Source organism: Brachyhypopomus gauderio, chromosome 4 (genome assembly GCF_052324685.1).
Source record: "Brachyhypopomus gauderio isolate BG-103 chromosome 4, BGAUD_0.2, whole genome shotgun sequence".
NCBI classification, from domain to species: domain Eukaryota; kingdom Metazoa; phylum Chordata; class Actinopteri; order Gymnotiformes; family Hypopomidae; genus Brachyhypopomus; species Brachyhypopomus gauderio.
Window position 1 is genome coordinate 9765984 of NC_135214.1, and position 13344 is coordinate 9779327.

Genomic DNA, 13344 nt, shown 5'->3' on the forward strand with positions numbered 1-13344 from the left:
AAGCTACAGAGTGTTAACTAATGTAGCTTAAATGCTAATGTCCAAATACTAAATTCAAAAATGTATTGCATATAGAATTCTTGGAATTCAAACAAGACTAGCTACCTATAGGAAGGACAACACTGCATTCAAAAGGAAGACACAAACATTCAATGTTTCGTTGGCTTTGAGTGGTAAATGTTTTTAAAATGTCTATAGCTAACCATGATGTATAATTGTTTTAAAAAAGCGTCTGCTGTAAAATTAATCGGAAATTACATTCAAACATTACATTCAAATCAGTCACCGAACATGTGCTCTTTTTGGGACATAAAAAAATCATCCAGGCAGGATTTTAAATTGCCAGAAATATCCGTGATTCAATTCACAATCTCTTTTATTGTAATAAAAAAGTGAATTAATCATTTTGAGCATTGAAAGAGCTTGAAAACTGCTTGAATTTGACCTTGGAAAAGGTATATGAACCCAGAAAATAGTAAGGAATACATCCTGTAGACAATGAAGAATTTACAATTGCCAAAACAGCAGGAAGAATGATAGGTAATAGAGGTTGATGTTGAGACAGCTGATAGCCTCACTCTCATGCTATATGCATGTATCTCTTATCAGGAGCTACAAGAACAGATGATATCCATTAAGAAGCTGTTGAGAGCATGCAGACTATCTGATGGGTAAGGAGCCCTCTTCCCACCAAGGTTATAATAGTTAATGAAAACACGAAAAAATGAAAACTGATATTGAAAAAACATTTTCGTTAACTGAAATAAATAGTAATGGTAATTAAAAGAAAAAACGATAACTAACTGTAACTGTATTACATGTTTAGAAAACTAACTAACGTTCTGAAATTATAGATAGGATACCCTTCGTTTTCATGTCAATTTATTTATAAGTCTTGTGGACTGACATGAAATCGATTTTTTTTCACTAGAAGTTTAACATTAGCTGACAGAACCGTTCGGCAACTCGTGGTCCAACATGTTGTTTCTTGTTTAGAGTATGCTAGCCTGCAAAATTACGACAACAAAATTTGGGAGAAAATGGCAGAGTCCTGTATGGGTTTTTTTTTATATGACTACGAGAAAGACTACATGTCTTGTAGTGGAAACAGGTTATAAAATATATGGAGTAGTTCTCAAGAGGAAAAACCCCACGAATCTCAAAGCTCACACAATAGGGCTAACTGCCAGTACCTTGATAAGCTAGCCTCTCTGAGTAGCTCCGAGAAGCAACATCTCGGCTAGGTAGCACCGGGAAGGAGACAACCATAATGAACCGTTTTCACCAGTGATCAAATAGCTCCTGGTTAGTTAATATGCAGATGCAGGAAAACCACAAGCGGGAGGATGCCCTGGTTAATGTGTTGAGACTGGATGTCAACACGACTGTGTGACTCAATTACCTTCAAAAAGTTTCGATTTTCACTCGAACCAAAATAGGGTTACGTTCTTATGTTCGTGTCTGTCCTTAGCAATTTTCAGTATAGGCTACATATTTTGCACTTAGGGCTGCTATCTTGTGTACTGTTTTGTGGACAGTTGGTTGTTCAACAGTAATTAAATGCATTTTTTAATGGTATCTTTTGATTAGTTTTTATTAAACAATATTTACTTTGACCTTTTTTTAATCCGGCACCTGACAAATAACCCAAAGTTTGAAAAAACTAAAACTAATACTAGAACTAATGAAAACTAAACTAAAACTAAGCTTTAAAAAAAGAATAAAAACAAATAAAACTAACATGAACAACCACAATTAAAATCTTGAAAATCTCATGTGTTCAGAATAGAAGTGATTAAGGCTAGGGGAAGGAGAGAAATATACATATTTTATGTAAGTTGTCTTATCTGTGTGGTCTTAATTAGTTTTGAGGCTGATGTTTCTGTTGAAAGGGTCCTAGCTGAGTTCCAGCAGCTTCCCTCTCACCTGACTGATGAGCCCCATCGCTTCTCCATGGATGACCTCGTCAGGATCAAACGAGGTCAGCTTATAAACATGGCAAAAACCATGCTCCGGACAGCTACAAACCACGTGGAGTCATGTGAGGTATGTCAAACTGCCACTGCAGATGTAATATAGAGACCAGCAGAACAGTTCAACACTGTTTTGTTCTGCCTCTACCTCCTCTACCACTTAATGACACAAGCAGTACCAGTTCTTTGCACTTTTAAAACTACTAATTATTGTCACAACATTCTTGATCTAAGCAGATATTAAATTCTAGTTTGTGATAAATTATTTACTGCAGTCTCAGTAATGTAATAACTACATAAATTTAATATGAACATTACCTGGAAAGTACAATATATTAAAAACAAGAATCAAAGCAGAATAATAAAATAATCACAATAGTGGAATTATGTTTAAAATGTGCCAAACAACTGATGGCTGAGTTTGTATGGACTGTTCAATTCATGAAAATGATTTTCTCTTTGTAGTTGTGTCAGGCCAAAGGCTTTATCTGTGAGTTCTGTCATGGTCAGGAAGTGCTCTTTCCCTTCCAGACAGACATCTGCACACGCTGCCCAGGTCAGATGCCACTTACCTTCCTGTTTCCTCTGCTGATTGAATGTGGCTCAACATAATTTAATCTTACCCAGGCTTTTACTACTTTGCACTTGTTTAATATTACCAGTTGGAAATGAAGACTTGTTAAATGTATAGTCACTGTTTTGAAAATTGACAGATATTCTTTTCAGTTTTTACATTGTGCATGTAGAGCATGGCTGATGGACAAGCTTCCTTGTCCAGATTGGGTGGGTGTTGACAGGATAATTTGTTTTCCTTCCCTTGCTAGAGCCTGTACTTGCCAGAGACCATATCCACCCCCCCACCCCCCGAATGTATATTATTGCCATGTTATTGATAAATGTACTATCATAAATGTGAAACACTATATTGCCAAAAGTATTCGCTCACCCATCCAGCTATCAACCCATTAGAACACCTTTGGGATGAATCAGAGTGGAGACTGAGAGCCAGGCCGCCTCATCCAACATTAATATGTGACCTCACAAATGCGCTTCTGGAACAATGGTCAAAAATCCCCACACACTACTAAACACACTACTAAACCTTGTGGACAGCCTTCCCAGAAGAGCTGAAGCTGTTCTAGCTTCAAAGGGTGGACCAACGTCATATTGAACCCTATGGATTAGGAATAGGATGTAAGCTCATATGTGAGTCAAGGAAGGTGAGCAAATACCTTTGGCAATATAGTGTGTATATATATCACAAAAACGTCTTTAAATTATTTACCCTACCTAGGAAGTGCAGGTGCAGTTTGGTCCAGCAGACGGCACTGTAGCATCTTGTACTTTTTTCAAAAGCTCCACTGAAAATAGACATAAAATAACAAATATTTATGGGCGTTTTTCAAAAAAGTGACTTTGTACAACAAGAAGTGTGTAGCTGTTGCCAGCCAAATGCCAAGAAAGTCCTTAACACACTCCACTCTCTCCCACTCCATATCTGTGTGTTTCTCTCAGACTGCAGGGCTTGTTTTCATACAGTATGTTTCCGAGGTGACCCCTGCCCTAAATGTGATCGACTGCAAAGCCGAAAGAGCCTCCAGGATGCCTGAAAGAGCCTCTGGGTCTTCAAGGAAACCACATATTTTTTACTATTTTTTCCAATTAGTTTCCACTTGATTGTATTTAGTACGTGGTTGGAGACCAGTGTATTGTATTGATTGTATGGAGGTGGATGGCAGGCAGAGGATTGTCTGTTTGATCAGTGTATATTTGTATATATATATTTTTTTCATTATCTTTATATTGTGTTTGTATAGACATGAATAGAGAAACAGACTCAGGCAGAGGACTGTCTTTGTAACCAGTGTGTGTTTGTTGGTATTTTTTCTTCCTTTAATCTACTTGCTGTACAGAGAGAGAAAAAGCATCTTGATTCCTCTATGTCCTGGACACAGGGAATTGATAATGAAGAATCTTTGAATTGTGAATCTTAAATTATAAAACATGATCATAAAGTGATGCTGTGGTTTATTTTCATTATTTATTTAACAGCTAGTATTTTCTTAACTAATCTGTTTTTTCCAGTGTTATCATGATATTTTTACATGAAAACATTGTATTTACATTAAATATATTAGCCTATAAATCACACTACATATTTGTCCTAATTTACCATAAATAATATATTGTAATGTAATAATGTAGCAATATAAAGGTTTTGTGTATTTTATTAAACAAGCTACTTTAGCTACTAACCAGCAACTGGTTTACAAATATTCATAGAAAATACCAAGCGTTAAACAAATACTTTAAAATCCTTAGAAAAAAATGCTCCTTGCTGTCATTTATTCTTACACCCTTGTTTTATATTTATTAAGTTATTTGTATTTAATGACATTGAAAACGATTCTGTTTCCTTCATATTAGATTTTCTAAGTTTTTTTAATTGGTTTCCTCATTGGATTTACTATGACTTGTCAAGAAGTAAAAGTCTTGTCAGAAGTGGGATTCGAACCCACGCCTCCATTCGGAGACCAGAATTCCCTTTGTACAGGAAGGTATGAACCTTGAGTCTGGCGCCTTAGACCGCTCGGCCATCCTGACACTGCAAAACCCTCCAACTATATGAGCTATGATTGCGGGCGATTGTTAACATTTCTCTAGTATTTAAATTTGTTCTTCTACCCAGTATTCACAACACCCACTCCCCAATTAACTATTAGCATTGCTCCCGTAACAAAAGTATGTTTAACCGCCCACTGGCTTTGAGCGTTATGCAAACATTTTACGACCGCAATGATAATTTGTCACGTCATCGTGTGAAATGCCATATATTGTACTGTATACCATGGCCAAAAAAATATTCGGAGTTATCATGCAATAACACATCAAAAGTTTGTGTCAGAAGTGGGATTCGAACCCACGCCTCCATTCGGAGACCAGAATTCCCTTTGAGGAGGAAGGTGTAAACCTTGAGTCTGGCGCCTTAGACCACTCGGCCATCCTGACATACTACCGTCATGACTACATGACCACTATTCTATTAATTACTAAGCCAGCGTTAGCTATAAGCTAACTTTGTTACATGCTAATAAAGTTTTTATTTAGTTACCCTCCACTAATATCTTTCCTAGACGTTACCTACCGGATCTACCTACTTAATTCCAAGACATAGCGTTAGCTATTTCCTTAATTACAGCAAGATATAAAACATTTAGCCAGCTAGCTAACTAACGTTAACATTGGTAAATTCTTAAACTTTTGTATGGTATGTAGCTTAGCTAATTAGGTAGTACATGGGTAGCTAGCACTGACTCGTTCATCTTACCACATTAGCCAGCCAAAAAACAATATGGATGAGTAAAAAGACTAGCAGCCTGCATAAAAACTCATTGAAGCGGGTTCTCGAAGCGCAGCTTCAAATACATCATCACAATTTGATGTCAAACTATAAATACTGGTATAATATTTCTGGGGACAATAATGTGCATTACTTCTAACTTTCTAAACATTACTGTAGAAATCCCAAAATGACTGAAGTGTATAAATGCATATGCAGCAATGACAAAAAAGGTACCGTACACAGATGTAGTTTTATTACACCGAAAAGTACAAGAGTCAACATAATATGAACCAAAGGGATGAACACGGTTGACATTTTGATGAACACGGTTGCCATTTTCAGCACTGTCAGTATTTTAAAAGGTAACTTGCCACAGAAGGTACCCACCCCGTACTTTCAATGCCAGACCCTCCATCTAAATTGATTTTAAAGCATCTGACCTGTACTAGCCTATGTGCAAATACGACTGCAAAATAACTGGGGAAAAGGAAAACCACTTTGTAAAGCACTATGACTTGTTAATACAACTGGACTATGTCATTTCTAGCTGCTAATTACTTAACGCATGGCAGCAAGAGAACTTTCTCCACAAATTATCTAAATTATGTGTATTAGGCCACATTTTACAGGACGTGTCAACATGGCCTAAGATGCATGGGGGACCAGTTTCATAGCACCTGCATTACCTACCACAGAGGTATTTTTCCATCTTACACTCATAGCCTAAGGTGTCCATCCATAAACATTTTTATGTGCATTGAAAAACATCCTGTAGTATGGAGAATGCAGCAGCCTATGAGCTCCCATGCAATTTTCTCTGTCAAACCAGAATCAGGTAAACCATTATTTTCAGAAAAAATAAATAATGCCAGGAAGGGGGCTTTGTCTGCAATATGCAAACAGTTATCACAATATATATTACAGCCAAATGGTGCCGGTTTAATTTAGTTTTGTTCAATATCAAGTCAATCTTCCATGATCCATAAGCTGTGATAAATGTGAGTTGACACAAAAATTACGTAAAATAATTAAACAAGGAAAAGGCGTTTTTTTAAACTATGCCTTTAACTATATAGAACAATAATTTATGCATGTGTTGAATGTTCACAGATTGTGTATGGCCACACTAGGTTTACAAGAGTTAACACATTTTACGTACTTAGATAGAACATGATTACACCAGAATAGCCCATTTTAATATGGCCATTCATGGTCCCACACCACTCTTCCTCTCTCAAACACATACACATACACATGTGTACTCATGCACATAATCTTAGGTGGCTGTTTAGCCAAAACCTCAACCCTTTTTGCCAGTGCTGGACTTCCTTGAGTTCTATATTTCTTTCTTGTATGTGCACTGTATGCAGGGCTCTAGATTTGATGATGCACACAGACAGAAACTTTCAAACCTCTCAACCTCTCAGCAGTGACGAAGAGGATCTATGGTCAACAGCACCTAACTTTTCCATCCACACAGAAGCTGTGCCAATCACTGCTGTTCATGGTAAAAATGACCTTCAGGATACCACAGGCGTCATGTCCCATAGCTACAGACACATGTAAATAGGCACACACAATGTAAATATAACCTTCTGTATCGAAATGTAAATTCAATTTTTGAAAACCACATGATACTCATAGAGCTCGTTTTGTGTGTGTGTGTGTGCGCGCGCATTGCACTCCTAAGCTGTAGCCTGACCTTAATGACTTTATCCGCACCAGAGGTCAGCAACCAGCTCCTGGTCGGCTCATAGTGCATGTGCACAACTGCATGCTTGCTGTCGTGGAATGTTGCTGTGGGTGCTCGTCTTACAAAACAATCAAATGAAACTTTAGTGCATTTCAGTCATCACCACACAGCATGTAGATTTTATATCAAACACTGAACAGATCCAAAAACACAGTACAAAACTATTTTAATCTAATTCGTTACATTCATCTAGACAACTATTTATGAATTAATCCAAGCTGTGATTCTTAAAATAAAATAAAAATAATAAAAAAATAAAAGGAAAAGTTCTACATATTAGCAAAAGGAGCCTTTGGAGCAAAGAGCAACATAGAAAATAGCTGCTGACTGAATAACACACTGATAATTGTGAAAGTGGTTATTTCTTTATTGAAAATGATTTCTATGTGGAGAGTATTTTAATAATCCAAAAACACAGCTAACTTTCTGCTAACCGGTGAACACCTTTAAGCCCAGATCTGCAAACAAGCAGTCAGCAGGTAAATTGGATCAGGTATGCCAACAGTGTAAAGCCTGGAAAGCATGGAGGCCACTTACTCATCATCAGTGATGGACTCATGGCAACTGTCACACACCCGCACTTCAAACTCAAAGCCCAAGAGTGGGATGGTGGAGCGTTTGGATGAGCACTTCCCGCAGACGGCCTGCCCACACTTCCTGCAGTGATGCTGGAAAACGAAAACAGGCACAGCTTCAGCTACAGTCTGCAATGACTAGGGTAAGATTGCTCAGGTGCTTAATTAATGGCAAGTCCAATTGAGTGTTATACTGCCCACTAGTGAATATGAATATTTTTGAAGTTTTGGGAATTGTGCAAATATTGGGTATGTAGTATCTGAGCAGATTGTGCATGAGAAGGTTACCTGGCGCAAGCCAATCTTTTTAGTGTCCCACATTTGTTTAAAATTCCAGAAGAAAGGCTGTTCGCACTTCTGACAAGAGTCACTGTCAAGCCATTCTGGAGTCTGAGAGAACACACACACACACACACACACACATCTTTACATGACCGTTTATGTGCACACTAGTTTGCTTACACAGCACACTTTCCTAAGCACATGTAAGCAAATCTGTCTCTCCATCACCTCCTGTCGTGCAATATCCATGTTCCAGACAACAATTCCTCCATCAGACCCACAGGAGATAAGTTGACGAGTGTGTGGGGCATAGCACAGACCCTGTACCCTATCACTGAACGGACAAACACACAAAAGAGGCAAAAGCACCCATGTGTGCACGCACACACACATGCACACACACACACATACAGAAATTCATAACGGAAATGACTCCCACCATTGAAGTACATCACTTCAATGAATATATTAATAAACATACCCAAATTATACAGAGCACTACTGGGCTCTGTCATATGTGAGTACGTGTATGACAGCCAGTTTTGTGTGTCTACACACATGTATATTTCCACATTTCTTACTTGTGCCCCTGGAGTTCAATGGCTGTTCCTTTCCGTCCCCCAATGTCCCACATAATAATGGAATGATCAGAACTTCCAGAAAATAAAACCCTCTGTACTGGATCCCAATACAAAGCAGTCACATTGCCTGCACACATACATACACATGGGCACACACACATTTAAAGAAAAGATATAAATTTTTTTTTTACTGTCCTCACATGCCATAATAATAATACTAAAATGAAATTGTATTAGTATTATATAGCAAAATAATTAAGCATTATTAAGATGTTTGGATTTTATATAGAAATAAACAACTATGGGTTTCTGATTAAAAAAACTAAATAAAGAGCCCAGCAAATTACAGAAGAATAAACAAGCAAGTCTTAAATCTGGATTTAAAAAGACACTGAGAGATTGCTCCTGTAATACTTTCTAGCACAAGGATTCAGATATTAGAATGTATATAAGGGAAATATGTTCCTACAAGAGTTGCTGGTGATTACCAGTAGGTCTGTCTTAGCAGAACAAAGTGGTCATGATTGGTTACAAGAAATCCAGAGATCAGGATGATATGTTGGAGCTAGGCCATTAAGGACTTTACAAGTAGGGCTGAACTAGCTAAAGTGTACTTAAGATTATGGCTGGCAACTGCTTCTGTTAAGATTAAACTATTGCAACATGTCCCTTGCAATAGTGTAACCTAAATTTCATAGTATATTGAAATATTGATAATATTATATATGAAAAGTATATACTATTGTCAATCACCTAGGCATAGCATAGGTCTTCTTTTCGATATGTTTTCTAAATGCTAATGTGCAGTTTTTGTAAAATTACGTATATAGTACATACCAGTGTGACCTTTGAAAGTGGTGACCAGACTACAGTTATCTTGCTCCAGTTTCAAAATGGTCACCTGACCAGAATAGTCACCCACAAATGCATGTCTGGTCTCCACATCAAATCTAACAGATTTTCAAGGAAAAAATACCCATTTCTCCTAATGTCACAAAGACAGGCTAGCTTGCTGTAATGTGGCAATGTCAGGCATTTTATTTCCATGTAGAATAAACATTTTTTGTATTTTTGTGATTACACTGTTTTACATGAGAGTAACAGTCTTATTTTGATCTCACTGAAGAGAGGACCTGTCTGCAGAGACAGACAGCAAATTACAATACTGTCTCTAATACATAGTAAACTCCATCTACAAAGGTGACCATGGCAATAATCTGTGCATGTCAGAGTGTGTGTGTGTGTGTGTATATATCTCAACTTAAATTACTAGACAGGATTGCCTCTACTCAGGACCCTCTCAGGCATCTTACTAGAAGAGGTAATCAATATCAGTTTTCTTCTTTGATTTCTCTCTATACACTTTGGGGTTTTCCTAGAACATACTGCCTTTATTATTTCTGAAGCCAATTGTTGAGTGATGAATCGGCCACCCAAATTTGAATATAATGTGATGCTAATGCATTTTACATTCATGGAGAAGTTCTATTTACATGACCCAAAATGTATTATGCATTCTTCCTTCAACAGTGAGAGAATAGCCAACAAAACTGCATGCATTTCCACTCCTCACAAAGCAACATCTGGTGCAATTTTCTGGGTTTTTTTGTTTGCTTCTTCAGTGAATTATCTGAAACTCTACTCTATACTTCACCAATATACCATGAATGAGGCTGTGAGTGTTTTAAAGGATACTGAAGTCCAGACACCCATGCTGTGGTCCTGTAGGTGCCCAGCTGCTGGCCACTTTCTGAACAATGCCAGGTAAAGCTCTTATCCTGGCCTGTGCTTAGGACCCACTCCATCTCCAACACAAACAGCACCACTGTAACACCACCCTGATGTGCTGCACACACACACACACACACACACACACAAATAGAGCAAAGACCATGCATATGTACTGTGTACACTGTATATGCCCAAACAAAAATGGAGAAAAAAATTATGACTTATGACGTATGATTCGTTATAGCCCCTGTACTCACCTTGATATGAACAAGCTGGAGTCATTTTATTGTAGTCTTCAGACAAAATAAACTCCTGGAAAGATCATACACACACAAAAACTTTAGTTAGATTAACATGCCAAATAAAATAATCATAATGAGATCCAAATATTTTTGTAGAGCCATTTAAAAAATAAAGGCTTCTTTCATCATCTTACTAAATTATACACTGGCTATAACAATTATGAGTTACTTTACTTTTTAAAGTTCCACATGCATTAAAAATGCATGGTAGTTGAAAAATTAAATGTAGAGGCATAAAAGTGGTCAATGTTTCCAACAAATAGACACTCGACCAACAACAACATGACAATTTTTGTGGTCTCTGTAATAGAAGCAATATCTGAAGTATTTGCCAAGTTGTCTTGGTCCTTCTCAAGGTTTCTTCCTCCTGCTCTAGTTTTTGCTTGCCACTGTCACCTCTGGCTTGCTCACTGGGCTCACTGGCTTGGAATTGGACATGCTGCTTTGTGACAACAGCTGTTGTAAAAGTCTCCTTACAAATAAATGTAACTTTGATTATGTTGTGGAATAGAAATATTGCAAATAGGTGATAACTCAATCTCAACAATTTTATGAGGAAAGATTGGTTACTGATGGCTGCAGTGCTGGGATATAATGGACTGAAAATAATGTTTGTGAAGGTTACACATTAAGGTTTTGTTTCGCTCACTCACAGATACAACTCCATTGTCCATCCCAACAGAAAGTCTCCTGGTCTCTGGGTTGAAAGACATACACGAACAAGGAGCTACAACACAGCAAGACAGAAATCATGATGGCTATAAAAACAAACACATTCCGATGGACACAGACACATATGCACAGGCACACTTTTACTTGCTAAATGTAGACTGATCTGTAGGATTTCACAATCAAAAACCAGTTTGGAAGAAAATGTGGACTATCAACAGGAAATGTGAAAAGGGAAGCTGAGCATGCTCACAGGATACAAGCAGTGGGATTGATTTAACTAGTTTAAACTCGGGTCTCTAACAGTGCTAAAACCAGTGATCTATAGCTCAGTCTCTGTCTGTCCTGTCCTTCACCACATCTTTCACATTAAACCATGGTGGCTCTGCTTTCTGCTTAAATTGTAATGTAGACTGATAAGTAACAAAGAGAAATAAAGGTGCAATTCTAGTTACATCCTGTTTAAAGAAACAACCACTTGGTTGCATTTTTGTCCAGTGTGTGTCAACATTTGCATGGGATAAACACTCCATTACCCAGTTTGGTATTTGACGACTTCTAGCTCAGCTAAACCTCTGTGGTCAGCAGCAAAAGTGGAGCCAACTCACCCGGCATTGTATGGTACACACTGGGCCAATAATGTCCACTATCCCTCTTCAGCCAAACTCTGACCGTCCTAAGAAAAACAGAAAAGATTTACATTGAGTGCATCTGTTGATTGCAATATTTACACATTATTCCATAAAGTGTTCCAACATCTGGATTTTTATACAGGCTATTTTAAGACAGAATTCAACTTCATTCTGTTATGCTTCAACACTTTAATCTTAAAACTGTGAGTGAAAACATTAGAGTCGTCTACAAATCATCCTGATGACTAGACTAATCTGTGTATTTTTTATCAATATTTATCATCAATAATATAATAAAAATCAATAAGGCTACGCAAATACAGTAAACTGTATTTAAAATGAATATAAAATAACCATCGAATAGTTTACATGTTTTCTGACTTTACGCTATTCTACGCTAGATGTTAAGGAACGGTTGATTCTGCCTGGCAATCGTGGGTTAGAAATAAGCTTTAGCTGTGTCTTTTCAGTCTTGAACTATTTTATCACATGTGCACACAAGTACAGTTTGAGAAGTATGCGAGATCGCTCGCGTACCTGCACGCGACCTGTTCGCCCTCGCGCAGCGCCGTTCGACGCTAGCTAACCTGGCTAACTAGCTGAATAACTACCTAGCTGCGGGCTTAAGGGGTTGGGGGCCTTCAGGTTATCGGGAGTATCAAATAACACGGACGGTGAAGCAATTATTAGTGTGATCGTGTGTGGGTTTTACGTGGGGGTCTTGACTCTCTTTATGTCTTGTACGCAAGCCTATGTACGCAATATATTTAATTCAAACCTATTGTTGCCTAGCTAACCTAATTTACCTTTAATTCGCGCCCCTGACGCCCATCCAGACGCGCAGCCCAATCCTACCTGTCTTGAGAGACGCTAATAACGCCATCCTCCTTTGGTATAATCACTGCCGTGTTCACCACGTCTTGAAACGCTTCAATCTTACTCAACAGAACAGGCTTCCGAGCTTGTGGAAGAGGGTGAATTTCAGCCGCCATAAGGAAGTTAACGCTGCGTTATTTTGGCCCCTTTTTCGAAAACATAACACCCTAGCATGACTGCAAGGGTCAACGGTTGTCAGTAGAACTGCCCCGGCCCCTTTTCAAGAGCCTATTACCCCGACTATATGCCGAGTTGTGACAGAGATGCTGAAAGTCAGCTGACCAGAGCACAGAGCTCAACTAACTACATTTCTCATGACGTCGAAGCCTTTCTCTGTTTAAATCGCTGTGCCCTGCAGACAAGATTTTGCAGCTAAGCCAAAAAGTTATATTCTCAGTTTGTTTTTTGTTTTTCTAGTACAGCAAAGTTTAGACTTGCGTTCCGACCTCAAGCCCGTGCTGTAAATAACCGGAAGTGAAACGTCATAGAACGTAACAGTATATTTTTAATATGATAATATTTTTACTATATGTCTAAACTGTTGCAGCATACGTTCTCCTGCCTTGTGTTTGTATACGGTGCTTATTTTCGAACTGTACACAAAGTCAATGTTTTATTTTTGTTAAT

General features: G+C 38.0%; 2 protein-coding genes, 1 long non-coding RNA gene and 2 other non-coding genes across 6 annotated transcripts in view; 1 reads left to right on the top strand and 4 right to left on the bottom strand.

The window, feature by feature from the left end:
* Positions 1 to 4098, top strand: part of rubcnl (rubicon like autophagy enhancer) — a 29106-nt gene extending 25008 nt beyond the window's left edge. Inside the window, exons 10-13 of the mRNA XM_077002055.1 lie at positions 610 to 671; positions 1893 to 2046; positions 2439 to 2529; positions 3489 to 4098. Of these exons, the coding sequence (XP_076858170.1) occupies positions 610 to 671; positions 1893 to 2046; positions 2439 to 2529; positions 3489 to 3583 (402 nt within the window). The 3' untranslated portion in view covers positions 3584 to 4098. The remainder of the gene's footprint in view (positions 1 to 609; positions 672 to 1892; positions 2047 to 2438; positions 2530 to 3488) is intronic.
* On the bottom strand, positions 935 to 5396 carry LOC143512123 (uncharacterized). Of its 2 annotated transcripts, XR_013130372.1 has the most exons (3): positions 5302 to 5396; positions 3264 to 3334; positions 935 to 2062 (listed from the first exon to the last, which is right to left on the bottom strand). It is a non-coding gene; the product is annotated as an uncharacterized LOC143512123 (long non-coding RNA). The 2 variants fall into 2 exon arrangements; XR_013130371.1 differs by having other exon boundaries at positions 935 to 3334.
* On the bottom strand, positions 4468 to 4577 carry trnal-caa (transfer RNA leucine (anticodon CAA)). Its single transcript has 2 exons — positions 4540 to 4577; positions 4468 to 4513 (listed from the first exon to the last, which is right to left on the bottom strand). It is a non-coding gene; the product is annotated as a tRNA-Leu (tRNA).
* Positions 4873 to 4982, bottom strand: trnal-caa (transfer RNA leucine (anticodon CAA)). The gene is made up of 2 exons: positions 4945 to 4982; positions 4873 to 4918 (listed from the first exon to the last, which is right to left on the bottom strand). It is a non-coding gene; the product is annotated as a tRNA-Leu (tRNA).
* A 151-nt stretch (positions 5397 to 5547) lies between the features above and the next one.
* wdfy2 (WD repeat and FYVE domain containing 2) lies at positions 5548 to 13182 on the bottom strand. The gene is made up of 12 exons (XM_077002065.1): positions 12697 to 13182; positions 11818 to 11885; positions 11194 to 11267; positions 10496 to 10550; positions 10203 to 10353; positions 9345 to 9457; positions 8508 to 8634; positions 8155 to 8260; positions 7933 to 8034; positions 7607 to 7737; positions 7019 to 7127; positions 5548 to 6866 (listed from the first exon to the last, which is right to left on the bottom strand). Exons 1-12 carry the CDS (start codon positions 12831 to 12833, stop codon positions 6837 to 6839), a joined length of 1203 nt encoding a protein of 400 aa, XP_076858180.1. The 5' UTR covers positions 12834 to 13182; the 3' UTR covers positions 5548 to 6836.
* Positions 13183 to 13344: the final 162 nt, after the last annotated feature.